The sequence below is a fragment of the Styela clava genome, chromosome 4 (genome assembly GCF_964204865.1).
Source record: "Styela clava chromosome 4, kaStyClav1.hap1.2, whole genome shotgun sequence".
Lineage (NCBI taxonomy): Eukaryota > Metazoa > Chordata > Ascidiacea > Stolidobranchia > Styelidae > Styela > Styela clava.
In genome coordinates, this window is record NC_135253.1 from 5,077,811 (window position 1) to 5,100,508 (window position 22,698).

At 34.8% G+C, this 22,698-nt stretch overlaps 1 protein-coding gene across 2 annotated transcripts in view; it reads right to left on the reverse strand.

Annotated features, from left to right (window-relative positions):
- Positions 1–22,698, reverse strand: part of LOC120326992 (tRNA (32-2'-O)-methyltransferase regulator THADA-like) — a 108,914-nt gene that overhangs the window by 17,240 nt on the left and 68,976 nt on the right. Inside the window, exon 38 of one of the 2 annotated variants that reach the window (XM_078111476.1) lies at positions 20,771–22,690. The exons of the other annotated variant lie outside the window; for it this stretch is intronic. Within the exon in view, the coding sequence (XP_077967602.1) occupies positions 22,448–22,690 (243 nt within the window). The 3' untranslated portion in view covers positions 20,771–22,447. Of the gene's footprint in view, positions 1–20,770; positions 22,691–22,698 lie in introns of those variants that run through there. 2 annotated transcript variants of the gene reach the window in all.

Consider the following 22,698-nt stretch of genomic DNA (forward strand, 5'->3'; position numbering starts at 1 on the left):
TTAATGAGGCGCGAGTGATGGGTTTTATTTTTGCGTTAACGTAAATTTACACTATGTGCGTGTTCGAAAACGCTGTGATTGAAAATAGTGTTTTCATTCGTTAATTTTGATGTGCCGAGTTGCATTATGAATGCAATTGCTGCATTTGCCGCATACGAACACCATTGAGCAACCACGCTGATAGAGTCTCGTGGTTTAAATATTTTTATTGTATTAGCGCGCCGCGAGTATACATCCCGTCACGTGATGCCCGAGCCCTCTCAACACGATGTCTTGTTTGCTTGGTTTTCGTGTTGGTGTGTGTGCGCGGTGGTGCACGTTCTGCGACTGTTTCAGGAAGACAGAGCGCTGACAAAGCCTCACAATTCCAAGTCGCACGGTCGATTCAGTAAGCGATCAAACATTTTACGCTGCCTGGTATTTGTCACCTTCGATTGAATAGAAAATTAAATTTCAAACCATGATAAAAAATAATAGCAACTATTTGGACTTCGACAAATTTCGAATAGCGCCATACAAGCTGAATATCATACCACTGTAATGCGTTTCATCCGTCAGGGTGCTGTCGACATTTCACTTGTTGCAATACGTATGCAATCGTGATATTACAGCGCGCCATCCGACTGCACTGTTGTGAATTTGTTATTTTCTTGTGGCGCACAAAATTTTGGAAGATTGTAATTTTTATGGCAGCAGTAATTGTTTAGTGTTTAGAGTATTGCTGTTTTCTGCCTATTTCATATCACAAAGAAATATTTCACTCATGTTTCTACATTTACATCATATTGTGGATAATATTTTTCCTGTCACGTGCTTTTCAACGCGAATACAATAAAAAGAAACGATCAAAATAAATTGCATGCTTCAGTGTTCAGCTCAACTTGCCAGTTGGCAAGGGTCAAGTTTTTTTCAGTAAAGATGGAAGGAAAACTTGATATTTTCGTAGGCAGGAGATTGTTGGGTACAGTTTAAACAGGCTTTATAAAACTGGCCGCAGGCCAGATTAGCACTTCGCCGTTTGTGAGCTGACAACGAGCTTCTTTACCTTCTTGCGATTTGACGTATACGAAAAGTGACATTAAGGCCTTGTCGAAGTCATTAGTAGTCAACTGTGGATTAATTTATGAGGGCGGTTTATGGTCATTTATGGCTATTCTCCGCATTTGAACCTCCACGATAGGCCATACCGTGTACACATAAATTATGTTGACGACGACGACGAGTACGCTTGAGTTCCCCCGAAATAATGCTTGGATAGGCCTGGGCGCAGCATGTGGTATATCCGCATTGTTTCCGTAAATTAACTCCGCGAAGTTGTACTTGGACTTGGGGAGCGAGCGACAATACCACAATGAGAGATCTCAGTTACGCAAACTATCAGTTACGCTGTTGGTAACTGTTCAATCTCAATCGGAACAAACACCAGTGCCTCCAGGCTAAAACCGGCACGGAAATATATATAGCTAATTTAGAGCAATCTTGTTTTTTTTTTGATATCACGTTGTTTCAACGTATAATTATTTCCTAGCTAAATATTTTCCTTCGCAGTCACGAAAAATCGTTATACTTGAACAAACATTTCATTTCTAATCGTATTATCAACTTGGTTCTAATATAAGGTTCGATTAGTTGCTAATGTTTGGTTGTGTGGAATTCTCAGTTGAATGCTAAAATAAGCTACCTATTTTGTACATCCGGTAGAAATTATAATGACAAATAATGCGTGAACAGATGCATTAAAGATGTATATTTTCTAAATTAGTGCCAACTAAAATCTACATAATTCTAATAAACATGCTGTTCGAAGCCGGTACCATATTGGACTGTTGGGGAAATCGTAGGGTGTTGGAACAACGCGCTTTTTCCAAGGCACACACGTTGCTGACGTCTTCTGACTGTGCGCAACTCGCGGCGTTCCGTACAAGTTGTTTACGAGCTGCTTGGTCCCCGAGGTAATGGAACGATAAGGCCTGACTTTGAACCGTGTCCACAAAACGCTGAAGTTTGAATATATTAAATATGCGCCGTACCGGTATTGTGTTGCATTCCCGCGTTAAGTCCTAGAGGTCTACAAGTCGAATTGCCGCAAATAATTCTCTCATTCGCGTAATCTTTTTTTGTAATATAGCTAGATCCACAGACATGCTTAGTTTGTTGGTTGTGGACACACATTCTTGAATGGAATACTGTTTGCTCTGGGACGCTGAAAACAGCGCTTCGTTTAAAATATATTGATTATGAATGCGTCATGAAGAGTCCCATACACAGACGAATAAAGGCACAGATTTTCGTTGGCGAGTTTATCCGATGAAAGCCTTCAAGTTAGTCAACAAATCCATAAAGCGAGTGCTCTTCTTTTGTATTTTTTCCTGCTCTGAATCAGTGACGCCACCTCTGTACTTTATGGATGGGTACTCGCTTTTGGTCTGAATTAGCGATAAATCATTCCTTTGCAAAAGGTGTATGTTGAACAACATTGGCCTCAAAAATTTCACATACAAGCAAAAGAAAATCGAGACACAGGTAAACATGGCGCGAGTATGCAGCTAAACCAACTTACCGCCAAAAACTGTTACCAACTGTGCTGAACTTGCTGAGCCACCTTCCAAGCTGGTTAAAAGGAAAATTGTTTGGTGTAAAGGAAGGAGGTAGTTGGTGACAAGTAACTAAACTGTTCCACGTTGTAGGGATGCAACTATTTTAGGATCAATTATCATTCATAACATAAGAATCAAACGGAGTTTGCAAACGCCAAATGAAATGCGTACGATGATTTACGATATGGTTGGCAGTTCACATTTCGCAATATTTTAGGTTTAACGGACGTACATTCTCGTAATCGTCAGGTTGAGACAGCCACCCATGTACTCCACGACATTGCAATAAATTGAAATACAAAGCCTTAAGGCATTGGCCAAGACTGAAAATTATAAGAAGATGGCCCATACCGCTATCGCAAAAGGTATATTCGACGGTTCCATTACATTTGAACCCATGTACATTTGAACCCACGACAATGCACCTGCATACTATTGTACCTACGGAGATTTTTTTTGTTTTACGGATATTTGAACTCATACTAACCCTAACCCATGGGTTTTAGCACCCGCATGCAGATTGAACCCGCGGATATACACATGGGTTCAAATGTACATGGGTTCAAATGTACGTGGGTTCGAATGTACGGTCACTATATTCGAAGTGTCATTGTGCCAATAAAAATCGAAGGAAGGATATGGGACGTCTAGCAAGAATACATCTTTTTATTAGGATAAATACAATTACAAGTCGCAATTTGAAAATATTATGTAATTACATAAAAGATTATATTTTCCTTTCGATTGTGAGTTTTACACAATAACACATTGCTCAAAATTTCGATTCGTAGGGCCAATCTAAATAAATTGCTTGGTTCAAATGTGAGACACCATCGCCTGAGTTGCACATAATCTCATAATAATCAGAATATGCCATCGGATCTAAGAATCACACGATCAACCATATGTCATCACAAGATGCTTCCATGAGAAAAAGGTACGTACTCGTTAATTTAATGCTGTATTAGTAGACCCATGGTATGGTGTATGATTATCATAGTGTAAATCAAGACTTTGTGCCAAACACTCATATATGTATACTTATATTTACACTAATATTCGAATATATCTATACTGAAAATGACCATATGCAATCTATTCGAAAACTCAATTGGAATACGTGCACTTACAATGATTGATGACTATTCTGATGAATATTTGTATGGTCACTGGAATTTAATCAATGAGATGACAATGGCGCCTTTGTCCGAATGCGAATAAAATTCGTGCATTATGAGAGCCCGTCAAAACATGATATGTAGCATGAGTATTGATTGAAAATTAAAATTAGAGCACTCAGAAACGGCACCAAGATGGCAACATTTTCTAGAAAGCAAATAGAGCGTGTATCTGAAGCAATGTCGGTTGCTTGCAATTTAGGGTCCAGGTGCATTATGATATTAGGGAGAAGAGCAAATTCATATTATTCATTCACTCACTCACATATCAATATTTTTCTTATCATCGCAGAATGCTGTCATTTTAGAGATTTGCTTTGGATTACTGTGTGCTTGTTTCCAAAGAATATATATACCTAGAACGCTGAACTGGCAGTTATAGCTTCGTCCAATGAACAACCGAATTTGGATATTGAAAGTAGCAAACTTTCCCAAATAGTTCTGATTGAATTCGATATTAAGGAAGTTACTTCAATGACAACGGTCATCATGCTCAATCGAGAAAACCCACAATCAGAAATAAGTGACCACGTTTTCCTTTGTGAGTAGACAAGTTGCGTCACAAAATCGATATCCGCGTATGAGTGGACAAAATAAAATAGACGTTGCAAGCGCTTCTTGAGGTCATATTGTAGCAACCGGACAACAGGTTTTAATCATAGCACGAATGAAGCCTGCAGAAAACGTGTCATCATGAAGCGAATGAAATTTCTAATGGATGAAGCATCATCCAACGGTCCACAAATAAATCGAAAAAATGGGAAGTAATTTGATTGAATATGGAGAAGCATAACCAACAAAACCACTGGACATATTCGTAATAAGTCATCAAAGTTCTACGCCCCCCAGATTCACGTACAGATTTCAAGAAGACCGTGGCAAAAGATTGAATGGAAATTCCTGTACAATGATTAAATGCGCTGTGTACCAATAAACGTCAGCACCGCTGTTAACGTATTGATGGAATCCATTTAAAATACTTCAAATTAATATTCAATAGTTGAATCACATGCCGTAGATTGCAAAACTTAACTCGGATAGAATTTTTTCGTAATGAAAAAAATGAACTTTTCAGAGAATCGTTGGAAATACGAATCATAACTTGGAGAAACTCATTTAACAAAAAAAAGTGTAAGTTTCTTGGGGAATCGCATCGCTTGTACTCATTTTAGAATTTTGAATTACTATAAAATGGCAGCATAACTTCCATGGTTCTTCTTAACATTGTATGTTGGTAAGCGTAAGCCAATTTACTGTTTGACCCCATCGCTCTCTATTCTGCGCTTCAAACACACTTTTAAATGGCCGCTAGTCGACAAGGGGTGGATGATTTTGACCAAAGGGATTAACTCTGTAGAGCACGCACCGGGCTCGCGACGATCTTGTGAGAAGTACTTGAAGCTTTTACGCTCACGAGCTATCGAGTTAAAACACATATTTTCTCTTTACGCAGTTTTACCGAATACGGATTACCGTGGTACTGAATAAGCCTGGTTTCACTCTATATGTACTTTGAAGAGTTCCATATTACGCAATTTAATTTTGGTTCAGGTTGCTAAGAAAACATTATTTCGCAATCTGTTTGGAACACCATTGACGGTAGTCAGATATGAACCATACATGGGCCGTAGCGATCCCACTCTTATCTCATCATTTCACTTAAAAATTACTATAAATTTTCCCGGCATTTACTAACAGCATAACAAATTATATGTAATAAATCCAACACGTCGTTATCCCTTACAAGAGATTGATAAATTCTTGTCAGTATGATGCTATGAATATCTATGTGGCTTCACAGCATAGTCAACTCGTTTGAAATTCTAGTTGGTTGTGAACGCAAAGAAAATGGGAGCACCGCATATTCGCTGCTAATTGTAACCTAATTTTGAATGAAACGACCATATATCCGATAGAACAAAACGGATGCTTGGCTTCAGTTGCTCGTCGGAAATAGTTGCGATGACAGTCATGTTAAAAGACGACTTTGCATTTTACGATATAATAAACTTATGTTTTAACCACTTCACAAAGAAAAATAAAATGCCCCATGTCTAGACGTGAATTTTTTGCCAATTCATCCTTACTTTTTATATCTCCTTGGTAACAGAGCAAACCATTTTAGCATTTTAGGAGCTCATAACTTTTAAAGCTCAAGTAAAGTATTGTCATACTGAGGACGAGGCGCCGTGAGTACGAGTAAATGGGTGTTTTAAAGAACAATAGCAGAATCCGCCGCATTACTGCCAGTCGCTACAAAACATGGAATGAAACTATGATTCAAACGTGATCAACAAGCGATACATATATGATCAGCATAAATATCGTAATCCAGTCGATCAATAGAATAGATTATTTTATCAAGTAGACTAATTACTACGAATATTTCGGAAGTTTCAAAGTCGATTCATAAAGCGAGTGTTGTATCAAAAGCATGCTGTAATTGAGTTTGCTACATGCTCGAATCCGACCTGAAACAGGAAGCCCGAAGTATTTCCGGAAGCGAAATGACCCAGTCAATCAAATAATTCAACGTCACTTATAAGGTGTGTCCAGATGAACTTCGAACCTATAGATTGCCAGTGTACATAGTTTATGTGTTCAAGGCAATGTCGTGACGGTTTGGAACTCATCGGTTCCCAACTAACGCATTGTTCAAAGGGGAGTTAATTTTTGATTTCCAGTTTCAAAACCATACGCGGGCGAGCGAAAACCTTTGCACTGGATTTTTCGGTGTATATTCATATTTGGCTCTTGACACACTAACCTCGTGTGATGGTGTATTTATTACACAATTGTAATCAGATTCCTTGTTCAACAAAAGTCCGTCTCGAAACAGTTGGTCTTGTTTCAGTCTGACTCGAAATTTTCATCAGCTCTGAGGTATATGGACAGCGTTAAAATAATCTTACAAACAAATCCGGAAGCTCGGGTTTAGCGGCGTCAATAAAAAGGATTTCAACTCTTTGAAAAGATTGAGATTTTGTCTTTTCAGTTATGAAACGACATTATGTTAAATATTTATTTGCCAGGCTCTTTCGTAATCTATTTAGAAAATTAAATAAGACTAAATTGCTTTATGACAGCGAAATGCGCAATATCAGGTGATGGTGACATCACAGTCTATTCATTATGTCGTGTTTCGTGAATCATTCATTTCGTGTGTGACATCACAATCATGAAAGATTTATACTTGTCATATACCGCTGCTGATTCTTGCTCAAAAACGTCATTTCCGCATAGAAAATTTTATATTGCATTGTATTGGGAGTGTTACACTGAACATGAAACACGAAATCGATACCCAAGATGACAGTCATTAGAATCAGTCCGAATTGAAAGAATCAGTCACGTACCATGTGGAAAAATGGAGTTGGATTGCCAAACCTTCGAAATTTGTGCCGCGACCATCTGTGACTGGGGAAAAAGTATCCCAACGCGGAATATATCACCCGAATACGAAAAATGAAAAAGTTACTATTACCGATTTAGGATGCATATGTGTCTGTGTGACATCCCAATTATCTACTACAGAGAAGGCAATTCAAATGGTACCATATATTTCTCTATCTCTATTTATAAAACTCTGGTGAGCTAAGTGCTAGCTATATCATAAGAGTATCTAAATCCGTATGAAATTAGGCCTTGCGATTTCAAAACTTCAGGTCAATTCTCCGTTTCATTGATTTTTAAACAAATACAAATACATTCCAAAATTTAACGTCAATTATATTTGGCATTCATAATATGGTTACACGATGCAAAGATTCCAATCTTGCTTTTAAGCAGAAATAGGCGGAATTAATACTGTTTTATATTTTGTTATCTGATCATCGATTGACGCTTGTTTGTGATGTAAATACTGAGCAACAAGGGTATGTGATCCCATGGGCGTAAAGAGTAAAAACTCAAATCAACAAAACAAGAAAGCATACTTCTTAGATGCTGGTATTGTTGGTATATCCAAATAAATAATTATGCAGTGACGTCACTGTTAATGTAGAAAAAAAACAGCGTTACATAACAAAGAAAAATTAGCAAGATTACTGAAATTATATCATATTTCAAATCAATCAAAGCCACGGAAAAATATTTATTTATAACAAAATATTATAATCTTGTGGGAAGATGTGATTCCAGCTGAATCCATGCCCAGTTACATAATTTTGCTCGCTTGTTAATACAATCAATGGGTTGCCAAATCCAACCTGGGAGTAAAGCCAAGCCATTAATTAGAAGGTACTACAGCAACAGCGCATGGTCGGCTGTGTTATAATTTATTCGGTGTTTCTGATTCATTATTGACGACACGCTCTGACAAATTGGATATATATTGACTGTTAAATAGAATCTATAAGAAATGAATAATTAAAATTCAATTTTATAGATATTCATTATGAATTTTGATTTCTTTTTCCCCTGAAGAGAAAATTGATGTTTATTACATTGCTTTGACAAATTCAGAATGATTTTGTATTGATTTGATGGACTGGGTTGTTTATATGGAAGATTTGTAGGGAATTTCATAAGAGACATATAAACTGACAAAAGACCGAAAATCCAATGATTAAACAATACTCGAAATGCCCAGTCATTTACTTCATATTCATTCAGTTTTAGTATATTCCAAAAAAAAACTTGATAGTGTTGAGAAGCAAGTATATAACAAAATCATCCAAACAAGGCTATCATTCTTATCATTTTCATTCGCTAATTCAATCCCATTTTCCAAAGAATTTAATGAATTAAATATGAAATTAATAAATGACTCTTGAATCACTTAGGATTAAATTTTCTTGTTCGACACATCCTATCCTAGTTAATACACAAGAGTATCGGAAAGCGAAATCTTTAACATATGCGACAATACAAGAGTTGATCAAACGTGCTAACTTGTGGGTCATTTCGCTCTCTTGTTGGATAAGAATCTTTTCGGTTGCGGATAGAAAGTAATGAAATGAATTATTGAGTAATTTCACTTATTTGCCGAGTAGAACGTATGATTAACAAACTGCGAGTTTTAAATAGACAAAACGTTATCCGATGGCAGTTCCTTCTCTGTATTAATTATAAAGAATAGATTATATTAATTATGACATAATTTAGGATCTTTCCGGTTTGATAAAATGAGCTGGTCAGAAATTATTTAATATTAAAATTGAAGATGAATTGGACATGGCGATAAGGAAGTATAAAAATGTAATAAACCGTTTGAATATTGATGGCATATTTTGGGGCCGAAAGAGGTCAGAATGATAAATCAATATTAAACAAATAGCAATACTATTTGATGGTGTATGTAAATATCCCATCTAAAGTAAGAAAAATGTTGCGGGTAACATGATTACTCGCTGGCACGAATTATCTTACTTTATTTTTGATTTGAGCTCAAAATTGAGCAAAGTTTTGAGGCTTCTCTAACTCTCGACTGCGGATTAAATATCAATAAATGGGGAACATGTACATTTAACGCGACAACACACAATGATGAAAATATTTGCATTGGCAATCGACCCGGAGTTTAGGATCATTACAAATACAGTGCATAATTGCACTGCAATTGAAATTTGGGCGTATGGGATTATGGATGAAAAAATCTCCAATGCCCTTTGCCCCTATAACTCTGTATTGCCCACCCAATAAAATCATGATTTTATCCTTGTTTGATGATGACCACTAGATTTATTCAATGCAGCTATCTTAATTATAGAATTATCGTGGTTTTCGATTTTAGCTATTTTGTGAACGCTTAGAATTGAAAACCCAATTCAAGGCTAGGAAAGAACAAAATATGGACACAAAATTGCTGTATTTTCCATCACTTAAGATAGATTAAATAGATCCCTTTTCGGTCAAAACAACCCGAAAGGCCATGATTTATCATCTGTTAATACGCTTGATAGCTCCCAGGTGGTAATTTAATGCTTCGTTTATCAAAATTTCAAACCTATTCATTTAATTTAAATCCGAAAAGCTATACTTAAGCAAATTCATTTACATTTATAAGAGTACTAGGGTATTATTAAGCGTATTTTGGCGGGAGAACAATTTAAAGAAGGCAATTATCCTCTGTGACATCACAATGTACACCGGAAAAAACAATCGAAGTCTATTAATATTCACTTGTACTTTAGAAAGCTTCTATTGACACATAAGGAAAATTTTGGCGGTTAGGGGCAGTAGTCATATAGCCATTGCATAAATGAGAATGATTTCGTGCATTTCGTGCTTTCGAAATTTTGAATTCATATCGATGTTTTGCTCACGGGTGGACCATATTTACAAATTTCATTATATAATGATCATGCATGGAATGATACAAACCCACCATAATTGGCCAATGATTTATCTCTACCAATGGAACCTATAAGAGCATCACAAAAACGTATAAAGTAAAGTTGTTTTATAACATTTTTTATAGTATTGTTTCAGAAATAACTTACATATGCTTTTGGAACAAAACTTATGAGTGATATTACGCATGGAGTTTATTGCTTTGTTTGGTTAAAAACTCAACATGTCTAATGCGTTATGTCATTAGTCATACAGTTTTTAAGGAACCTCAGCTGATGACGGGCACGGTTGATCACGCCCTCATAAGTACGGGACACGCCCATATTTGCGTTTGGCTCTATGAGATTCAAAGTAACAGGATTCCAAATAATACGGAGTTCAATAAAATCTGGAATAGTCTTTTTGCGCGAAGACTCTTTCCGCGAACAGTCAAAATGAAGCCTATTGCTTTTATGTAAATTTGTATTTTATTCCACGTCCTGGCTTAGATTAGGTATCAAATTTTAGGCAGATGGTTGGACTAAACGTTGGAAGACGGATTCACGTAAAATTTGGTGGTTCGAGCGCACGATTCTTTTGTAAAACACATCAGTACTTTGATACGAGTAAAATTTATTAAAATATTTTTTCTAAAAACTGATTGATAGATTTATTCTAGCCATATACCACAAAGCCCCTTTTTCAATTTTCAAAAAAATTGATAATAATATTTAATGACGTCTTGTATTTTTATTCATTTTTGTATATAAAATCGATACCCTGTCACCTGCACCTGCAATAATATTGAATATATCATCACGATCGAATCTTGTTATTAGTTTGTTCGATGTAATCCGACAGATGAAATTAGACGGCAACATATATATTCAATTCATATCGGCTTAAAATCATTAAAAACAATTAAAAGGCTGTCAACATTCTATTAATTATACCATTGATTTGATCTGCAGATCATTTGTCAATTATTGTTCGATCCACGGTTGACAAAGGTAAAACCGACGCCTATCCACGCTCTTCGCTCTAAACAAGGCACTATGCAAGTTGCCTCAGATATTTAATGTTATGTAAGCAGCTACTTATTATTTGAAAGGGGTTTCGGTTTCCAGTTTATTATCCCCTTGCAAGAAGGGTATGGAATTTGAACTCAATATGTGTAATCTGCGATGCCAACACAGTTAAGTCTGATGCTTCATCTGCTAGGCCACCACGGGACTTAGAATGACTTCAATATTCAGAAGAGCGAATAATTCAACAACGATAAGCAGTTTCTATACTACAACTGCTATAAATGAACTCACTTTGGCATGAACTTGACTAAACCCGACACAACTATAGGTCAAAATTCAAAAAATATATTTTTGAATTCAGAATAAACACGATTGGATTTCCATATAGGTATCCCGGACGGCTTGAATGAATATCGAATAGAATTGATTGCATTTGGCATTATGAAACAAAGGATTTCTGAGAAAAATGTGCCACGCAGGTCGAAATCGGGAATTTATAATTTAATCTTTATGAAGTTCAAACCACCGGTTCTCAACCAGTAGGCCATAGCTTACTGTTGGGAGACGAAACATTTTCAGGTGGGCACACAAATCTGTTAAAAATTGTATTATAGAAATGAAATATGATAATGCTGTTTTTCGCTGTTGATTGGTCATTTTCAATTCAATTATTTAGGGGAAGTGCTTATATTTGCGAGAAGAATTTTTAGTTTTTCTTGTAGTTTTGTTGTAGAACCACAAAATTTCTGGTAAAACGAAAGTGGGCCACAGAAGAAAAAAGGTTGAGACCACTGATCTGGACCAAAAAGATTTGTTGGTTCTACTTGGCTTCCACACTTTAGTTTTCTTGAAAAACCTTAAGAGACCTCCATTTCCAACTATTGACTCAATCCGTATGACGAAAAAAAAAAATATTTTTCTGAATATATTTTTGAGGAAGAACGTTCATTAACGTTACAATGTCCGCGTACACCCGATTTTGTGGCTTTCAAAATATTTATTTTCAATCACTAAATTCAAATTAGGATTTTTATGTGGTATATTCCAGACGATAAAAATCGATCTAATACGTGATATCGATATCGTGTATTTCAGTTTATTTCAATTTGTTAAATTAATTTTGGCAACATATACCTATTAGTTTATTTCAAAAACCATTAGTGTTAACCCTGACATCCACAGAATAATGAAAGATTTAGGTTACATGACTTGCAAAATACTTGACCAATATTTGGAGAAATTTAAATAAATATAAACAAATAGCTAATTTCCGTACATTACAATAGAGAGAATAGGCGAACAGATAGTGTAGTGCTACTGCTATATTGAATTGCAATAAAAAACTGAAAATTTTCACAAAACTATCATATAAGTAGTATTTTTAAGGCCAAATACGTCACAAGCAGTAATGAGTGTGTAGCGTTTATATCAACAGCAAAATGAGACCGGCAATTTGCGCTTAAATCCACCAATGAACCGCAAACCAAAATAGAAAATGACCGGTAGCTTCCGTAAGAAAAACAAATCTTTTTCTTGATAGTTTTGGTGATTTGCGATCATTATGATTGCTATCGACAGTCCGGCCCGTTCGCGCTTTTCTTTGTTAAGGAAATTTGCCAACTTTATTAATCGATTCGTTAAATGCAAACGCATTCTTTCAAAGTTTGGTCAACTGCATTTTATCTACTGTGCAAATCGCCAAACAAAAATAGCCTATTGTTGTCACGTTATTGACTGCAACGTAATATTCATTAGATTAGCCTGCCATGCGATGCCAGAATTGATAGGAAGAATTGGTCAGTATACATGGGCCTCGAACGCAATTTTCAAACGGCATTCACACGCGCTCCAAACTTGGTAGAAGCTCAGTTGTGGTTAATATCGAACCATGTCACAAACGAAAAAAGCTTTGGAGTTGAAATAACCAAATAAATACCAGCACAACGCTTTGTAATGAAATGCACTTTTTCACTAAAAATCGTCCTTATTCAAATCTGATCGTTTATGTTATCATAAAAACATAGTTTTCCAAACTATTTACATGACTAACTGGAGGACTATTGAGCAGCGTCCCAAGACACTGGATGAAGATGCCGGACCCACTAGATATGACCTGATGGATCCTTCAAATCGCGCTCCCTTTAGGTTTGGATTTATTTTCGATAGAGGAGTGTTTAGCTCATGGTCGTCCCCTTACGCAAAACTACCAAGGGGATTAACAAACTGAAAAACCGACTAAAGAAGCACCAAACCAATTATTCTGTGATTGTCCAAGTTAAGATATTTTGCATGCTTTGATTTTGCTTTGAGAATACAGTTTCGGAAGTCTAGGATTATTCCTAAATTAGCAATATCGCATGAAGACAGTATTACGACTACAATCGTGATAAGATGGGATAAAGTGTACTTTATCTCCATGGAATTAAAGTAGTCCATACCAAATGCAATAAATATCACAGATATATTTCTATTGAAAAAATGTTTTAGAAAAACAATTGGCTCAGAACACGAATAAGTACATTTTTATAAATATTAACTGCACTTTTTGAATATTATCCTTGCATGTTATTCTAATTTTTGTTCCAAGAATTCTGTCGTATGTATATTTACCATATCTATTAATACAACCATACTTATTGCACTTAATTGAGGGAAATAACCGTTTGGTGTAGATTAGTCGCATGTACAGTATACGTATATCATCACGTAATATACAGCTGGAACTGTATTTTTAAATAATCATTTTAGTGGAAGTTGCAGTCAAAAAAATTCCCTCCAATATTATCGGACAATACATATTGTGATACTAACCTTTATATGACATCGAAATATTTATTGATTAATTACATAATATTATTGCTCAATATATATCAAAAAATACAATATATATATTTCCATTTTTAGGACAGGTTTTGACAGAAGGTATAAAAATGAGAAAAAAAAGTCAGGACCATTTATACTTTGAAGAATACTCAATGTTATGATCAAACTGAAAATGGCAACCACCGAGGGTTGAATTATTTTACGAGCAGAATTTTTCCAATAAAACGAGTTTCCAAAAAAAGATTTGACAAATGCTGCCAAAAACATTCAGGTCTCATTGTTATACTTATTATACACACGAACTTGATTTTTTCAAAAGTCTTATTATTTTCTCTACAATTTTCATAAATTAAATATGTAACTAATGGGATTTCACAGTAAATAAACTCTACAACACAAGGGAACACAAGGTTTTTTTCTGGGTTCAAATTAAAAAATAGGATCTTATGAATCATGTTCGCATAAAAGCTTTTCGATATATAGCGTAATACACACCCCAATTTTGACATGGTTTTCAATACAACACCAACATTCAACACAATAACATCTAATATTAGCATATAGTGTTTTAGTATGACTAGGTGATTTTATCTAAAAATTAGGCTTGTTTATGTCGATGTATTTGTTGGTGTTCTCTAGGCTACAAAATATTGTGGTGATAAAAGTTTATGTTATCGTAAGAATTATTTTATATCTACAAAAATCGTATTTGGGAAATAAGAACTGACAAATTTGTATATAGGATAAACACATAATTCTTCGGTTCGTTTATTTGGATGGGTGATAAGGTGAATTGATCCTAAGCAAGGGAGTAAATAATAGTTCTTAATTATTAGTGTATTCCAGGATAATAAAGACATAAAATAGCAAGTAACTGAACAATGATAATTAAATGGTATTTAACAAGGGTTTTCACAAATCCATCTAAATCATGTTCAGCAAACTTGTAGGTCAATCAAATATATATAAGTTATGTAAGAATATATTTAAGATCTGCTTTGTTGTTTCTGTTGTAAAGGCAGGTTGCAAGTGCAATAAAATGAACTCACAATAAGTGACCAGTTAGTTTAGGCGAAATTACAGACCACGATTTTTTACTTCTATGTTGTTTGAACTTTCGTCGTTAGTCAGGTACTAGAAATGGAATACAATTGAACTTTCCATTTTGCTTGTAGTGAAACAAAATCCCCTGATTGATCATACTAACTTATTTGAACAACTGAATATGGAAATCAAACTGGCATATACAATTAAAATTTGAAAATTTCATTACACCGAATTGTAGTCTGAAACACGTCAAACTGTGATGCAAGTAGGCTGAAAAACAAGGTAATATATGCTGTATGTAGGCGAATCCCTGTTCATATCAAATTCAAAATTTCATCTTTCTGTTATTGTTTCGATAATATATACAAAAGGAAAGACTTCGTATACAATTAGGAACTTGTAGGTTACAAAATACGGTACGGTTCCAAACTGAAAGTCTTCAAGCGGTGGTGTTCTTCTTTGTTTGATTGAAGTTGCATTATTCTCGACCCAAGCCCATATCGTGTCCCGCTAAATTTATATAATCAAAATTTATACTGAATTTCTTTTCTGACGCACAACTCTAATGGAAGAAATGAAAAATTGGATTTTAGTGGTTGGAGCGTTAGCGTGCAGGCAGGCATCGCTGGTTGAAGATATTAGTTCAATACCAATTCCCACAACCTCGATCAGGAGATAAATTCTTACCTTGCTTGCATGCACAGAGCCTTGATCATACTGAAAATGTTACGTATAAAATAAAAACATGTAAAAACTGACGTTTAAAATATATATACACTAATAGGTGTAACCATTATTATTTAAATTGCTGAATATATTTATCACAAAGCACACAGCTTTAACAAATGCTGAAGTCGATTCGATGCGATTAACGGCTTGGTTCGGCAGCTTGAATGTCCATATAAAGATAACCAAGTGTAGTATGAATAAAATACATCTAAAAGATTTGACGAAATACTCAACCGGCAATTCGCCTTAGGGTAAGTAGGTGGATCACTTCAACAGCGTGGGACCTGATAAATTTACAAGTTAATGTGATATTTTGACTTCCAAGTATCATATTTAAAAATGTACTCAGCCGGGTCATCTGCTATCTTCAATATCCGGTATCCGACATTTTATCAGATACCTAACACTCCGTCACTGCATGATTTATTATTAGCAAGAAACGTTTTTTCATAGATGTAGTCAAACTAAGATCTCTTTTGTTCAATCTTTCTTTCAACATCGTTGTGTTTATAGATGTTTGCTTTCACTGGGGTTAAAGGAACTCGCCTGAATGTGGAAATCACCTTGCAGTGTGATTGCAAATATTATATAAATATTATTATTACCTTCGAATTGGTAGAATATTGAGAAATGCTTCATCAGAACTCAAAACAGTTTTACGACGTCATAATTTAGCTAAGTCATTGACGCTTTTATTTATATTATGACGCCATAATTTGGTGTCGTCATTGTCTTTTTTATTCAATTTAATCAATGGCCTCCTCATTTTTAGATCCTATTATATACACCAATATTACCCAAAAAAGAAAAATATAAAATGTCACAATGTGTAAAATAAAGACTCGTGATCGTAATTACTACAAAATGATATATATCAATCACTACATCGTGGTACATACATTCCATTTTATCAGAATTATAATTGGATTCTTGCTAACTCGCTACTGTGCTATCTTTGCGCAAACACGAAACTGAAATTCCAACACGTACAATTATTGAATTTATAAAAATTGAAATAATTAGCAGTCACAGTGGTTGTGAACGGTAACGCGGACAGAAAATTATTATGCTGAGGAATTCGAGATATCCAATCAAATATTTAGCCAAGTGCGAACCTTATATGGACGATGCTTCGTTGCGAATTTTTGTTATTTGCTCCCTCCGCTAAATCTATGTAATTGATCATCATTAAAGGATTAAAATTTTGATTGGAGTTTATTTTGACTATGACATCATAAAGACATGAAAAATTAATTAGAAACACAAGATGGTATCACGTGGTATGGCGCAATAGTGACATCATAGTTATAACGTCATATGTTTGGATTGTATAGTGTTTATAGGGCTTATTTGACAGAGTGTTGTAATAACCGCTCCTTTGCTGCCTATGTTATAGCGAATCCGTATGCACTGGCTACTAGAACGGTGTAGCTGCTATATTCGGTGATTTTGCATGACACTTTCACAAATTTTTCAACGTTTCGTCTGATCAATATCAGACTTTCTCGAATAAGATAGGCAGTTTACGACAATGATGAGAAATGAACAATCACGTGGTTTAAGTGAGGTTCACATGGGGTTGTTTAAAAATTAATTTTTTGATTAATTGTGACAACACAATGACTTATAAAGAGTGTTTAATAATGCAAATTTAATCTTTCGACCTATTTCATACGACTTAACAAATTAGAAACATCTATGTCAGCTAATGCAATCTTGCACGTACATATGGAAGTTTGCACTTCCAAGTCACTTTCAGGATGAACTATTTCGATGGCATGTCTGACATGCTGGATAAAAAATACCGGAAAACGATATGAATGTCCATCTGACCAGAAAACCAGTATGGTGATTCAAAATAGGAAAGTATCAGTACTCCGATTTAGAAATAGAGTCAACAATTTTCCCATGAACATCGCTTTCTAGATAAAATCTTCTAGGTAAAATCAGGGCTTCGTACAAAATCCTATCTACAGAACCTATTTTCCGTCATAACAGGAAAAAACAGCACGCCAAAGGTTACGATTGTGTTTTAAACAAAAACAACAAGCGAAAATGCGAGTTCCGATTAGCAGCAATTTGATGGGTAAATTTTAATGTTCCAGTACGAAAAATTGGGTTAATATGAATTTTTCATTTCTATGTTTTAATCAAGACTTTGCTTTAATTAAACACAACAACAGAACTTAGTAATTGGAATAATGGTGTTTGTATTTATGCGCGGCAATAAATGAGTGTTCCCATTTAATCCAGTCAATTTCTGGTTGACATTTTCCAGAGAAGAGTGGACTTCGAGATCAAACGAGAAACCCGAAAATGCCAAGAATTCCAAGTGGCAAATGAATAGAGATCAGCTAAAAAAAAGTAGACACAACCCCGTGTCCATCGATTGTGTGGCATATGGCCTGAATCATTAAATGTATATACAACTATTGTATCTGACAATTTTTGATCGGGCAAATATCAAAAATGAAATTTAAAATGTGGTTTGGCCGATTATTCAAATATTTGACAAATACTTAAAATTTTTTCAACCGAAAATTATAGGAAAATACATGATAAACAGATAAAGGAATGTCTTGTCTTCGTTGTTTTACTCTATATTCTCTATTGTGAAGTGGGCGTACATATATATATATATAAATATATTTTTTTTCAACAATACCGCCATTGCTAAATCAAGTATGCATACTGATACAGAATATAACCAAGCGAATACGAGTGCTACATAGGTCCATATTCAACTCGAAGGCACTTCCGATATGCCACAATATTCGTAAAACCCATAAGATAAAATGATATAAAGTAAGAGCAAATTTCTTCGTGTTATATTTTTTTTGCGTTAATTAATTATGGTATTTCAACAAAATTTGGTGCAAACGCGATACTCTTAGACTTTGGGCGAATCTGCATATGCAACATTAGATATAATTTAAAGCACTAAAATTTTAGGCAACAAGTCATGCTTTATGTAGTCATTATGTAACTCATGACCGTGTACGTGGAGTTTATCGAGAAAGGACAAACCATCGATGCAGAACATAGGGTGGTTTTTTATATCCTACCAACGGGTTTTTTGCACCAACCATTAGTCGTCTAACTCTAAAGCATTCAATCGTGGGATTAATTTACCACAAATCGGATGATGTGATTTTTGCAAGGATGAACCAGTAGAGAGAAAGAGTGGGAGGAGTCGTGTTTAGCAATACAGAGTAAAATGAATCAACACCTAGTTTTCCTCAAAACATAGAAAGGTGCTGATCTCACAATTTTGGGCGTTCCAGAAGTGTGTGTACCAAACCTACGGGCAGGGAGTATGTCCACGTGGCTAGCACAAACTATCCCCGAACTCGTAATAGAACTAAAATAAGGAAAATCGGAATAAAATTATGGCCTAACCCTAACCTGCTACACACACTAAGGGAGTAGCAAATTTTGATCAGAGAAATTGTTTGATCAGTTTATTAATGAAGTAATATGTTCATTTTGAATTAGCTAAAACAAACAATTGTACACCTGGGTCGTTTGCAACTTCTTTCCTAATATGGCTTTGTGCGAACATTCACTGATAAATTCATATCATGGGGGTATAGACAACATATCTAAGATTCTTATGCAAGAGTTTTCATGGAGTTGCAATATTTACCATAATTATGTTGTGATCCTTCCGTGTCGAATATTCCGGTGTGAAATGAAAGCTCTCGGATCATTGGATGGAATACTAATAGAATTCCAGAAAATGAATAATAATTTTTTCGAGTAATTGTGATAATTGTGCTGAGTAATGCCTAAAATAATGAATAATCAATATTAATAAATTGGTTATCTTTCAAGGAGTTAATTCTTCAAACAATTATCACTTCTACTTTCTTTTTTAAAATTAAATTCCAGAACGGTTTTAAAATAGTATCTACCAGTATTTTGCCTTATTTGATTTACAATCGATAATTATTCTAGTGTGGTAAATATTTCGCAATAATGCTGACAAATCGTGATGTATCGTTCATTAATATTATGAAAAAGGTAAATTATACATTTTTCGCAGTAAATCAAACAAGGGATATTGATAAAATGCGTGCCTGTTGTATGTATTAATGTATCATTTGACAGTAGCAAGTGCCGTTAACATTGTACAGGTGATCAAAATACACAGAAACAGTTTCTGGCTGCAATAACAACAAAATACCAGTAACATATATGATAAATTTTGAAGCAAATTTTAATCGATTTTGTGGCCGATAACCTTAAATGGAATATAGAACAAACCAAGAAATTATGTTAAACATAATCCGAGAGTCACGCAAATATGGAAACCGCACGCAATATCAATTTAGATTAGGCGTCTATCGACGGCCTAGAATCGCCCAAATGTATTATGAAATCTTGTAGTCATAGGAACAGGTCGCGTATCGCTCTAACGGCGCAATTGAACAAATATAATGAAAAAATCCAACATGACACCTAGATACATCAAATTGTTTGTCACAAGGTCGTCCTGAACAAATCAAACGAGTCTTGCTTGTCTCACACTTGCTCTGCTTGTCCCACTTTTGTCTTGCATTTAACACACCTGTATTTGTTATTTATCTATATACTTTCGTTTTAAGGGAGCAAGAATAGCATATAGGAAGAAAATAAATTTCAATTGTTTATAGCTTATTGACGGCTCGGACAGGCCCAGAGTGTCAAACAACATTTTTAGATGTGTGGTAATATTCCGAGTGTGTGCGCGCAAAATTGCCTTTAAAATGGGAAAACGCAAACGACCATAGTTTCCAACCAACGTATATACAAACTCATTTCATCAGAGCAATGTAACGTTCGCTAAACCGTATCGTCTGCTTCCATTTAGTTGTATACGTGTATCATTACTAAGTAAGCTCGATAACAGACATTGGTTGCCTGGATACATTGTTCGAATCCCATGATTCGTGTTCGAGTATTATCAGTTACCAGATCCTATAAATTTTGCAGATAGAACCCTCACTTGCAGTGTGGGTTGTTCAAAAAGTCCTGTTGGACTTACAGTTTTTTTTTTATAAAACCAGTTCTCACTATATCTTAACCAGGTTTGTTTTACCTCATTTAACACACCTTATTAACAACTTTTTTTATTGAATTTAATACAAAACTCGAACACTTTCCACAATAACATGGCCTATTTTCTACAAAACGGATCGTAAAAAATATAGAAGTTAAAATATCTACTCGGAAACTGAACAGACCGCATTATTGACATTTGAACATTGACTGAACAAAAATTGGATTCGAAATATTTATTATGAATTTATTTAAGATTTATTGCTAACATGAGAAATTGTTGTCAAGGCATGGTTTATTTTTTGCATCATTTAAGGATAGTACTGCTAGGAATATCAGCAATACCAATCGAAAAATTCTAACATAAAAGATTGATTTCTCCAAAGCTGACTGAACGTTTAAATTTCTCTTTTTTTCAAGAGCATAATTGCTGGTTAGATATCGTTGTTAAAATCTATAAATAAATCGTAGGTAAATAATAAAAAGGACGAGTGGGTGTTTTTATTAACTTTATAAAATTCATAAACGTCTGTGGCAGATGGTTTAACATCTCATAAAATAAATTCGAGCTGTAGTGTATTGTATTTTTTTATTTTATTATACACGCCAAGCGAAGAACAAACACGAATACATCACGCTTTGCAAAGAGAAGGCACCCGAATAGTTTGCCATTTCAAAATTACAATTACAATATTCAATTGATATAAGAAAAAATATTAGATTTGAATATGAAATCATCGATGCACGGGGTTTGAAATTTGTAGTGAAGGCCGTAAACAATTGAAGAGAAAGGGGATAAATCACATGGCGACGTAATCAAAATGTTAAAAAAAGGCTTGAATAGACAATACTTCAGCGCAGTTCTTTCAACGTAAAACAGGTATTCTGGTAGGATGAAACTGAAATTGCTGCCGGAGAATCTCAGCAGGGTAGTGGTTACAATGGGCGTCAAATGTCCTTCTAGTCCAAGCACTGCACTACTCAACGAAGAAAAATCATGTATCAATAAAGAATAATTTTTTTTCATTATTAATATTTATTGAGAACAGGCACGCACAAAACACAAATCCTACTATCGAAAGACGTAATAAAATTTTAGAAAAGTTGATACAATTGCACCGAATTATGTACTTCAGTTAATAATGATAGATTCGATATACAAATATGTAAATTTGTTTTGTGAGAATGTAGTAATGAATTTGCATTGTCATTTACCTCCATTTAGTAATAATATTAATGGCGTTAAGGAAAATCTGACATGGTCTTCAAAAAATGGAACAGACTATCAATATATGAAGACAGAATAACATGAATGCTTTAGACTTGAAATCGACAAGACTTATGCTGGATTTGTGTCACAGCCATTTCATTCGTTACGAATAATTTTGAATGAATCACTACAAATATTAATATAATGGTTTCTATAACTCCAAAACAATACTTATAGTTAGCACTACTCTTGCGATGTGCTTCACACAATACAAACCCTTACATTTACATGTTTTTTGTGGTTTTTGCATTAAAACGCACTAAAATATACATATAAAAAACATGATCGACGGAGATTGTTTAGCAGAGCAACGTTGTGAAAATTAATTGAACGATGCCAGATTTCAAAACATTTGATAATTCTTAGTTGAGCATAAGCACTCTATTTCCGAGTGCATGGTTAGATCACGCAATGAAATGCGTCTTGTAGAGCCATATATATCTAAGATTGAAATGTATCAATTTATTTCGCTAAAAAGCGTTGATTCATGTGAAACCGATCTAAAATCTTTTGTTGTGATTCGATGTTATTTACTGGCAACCGTTCTTCCAGGAAATCATCCAGAACGGATAAGCCAATTGTTCCAATCCGTGAAACCTCTACGGGGTCCAGATATGTGTTGGTCTCACTTCTATCGAAGAGTCCAGGGAGTTTGTGAATATGCTGCGATTTAGTTTTTATCGTCTTGCCATCTTGATCGTATACCTATGTGA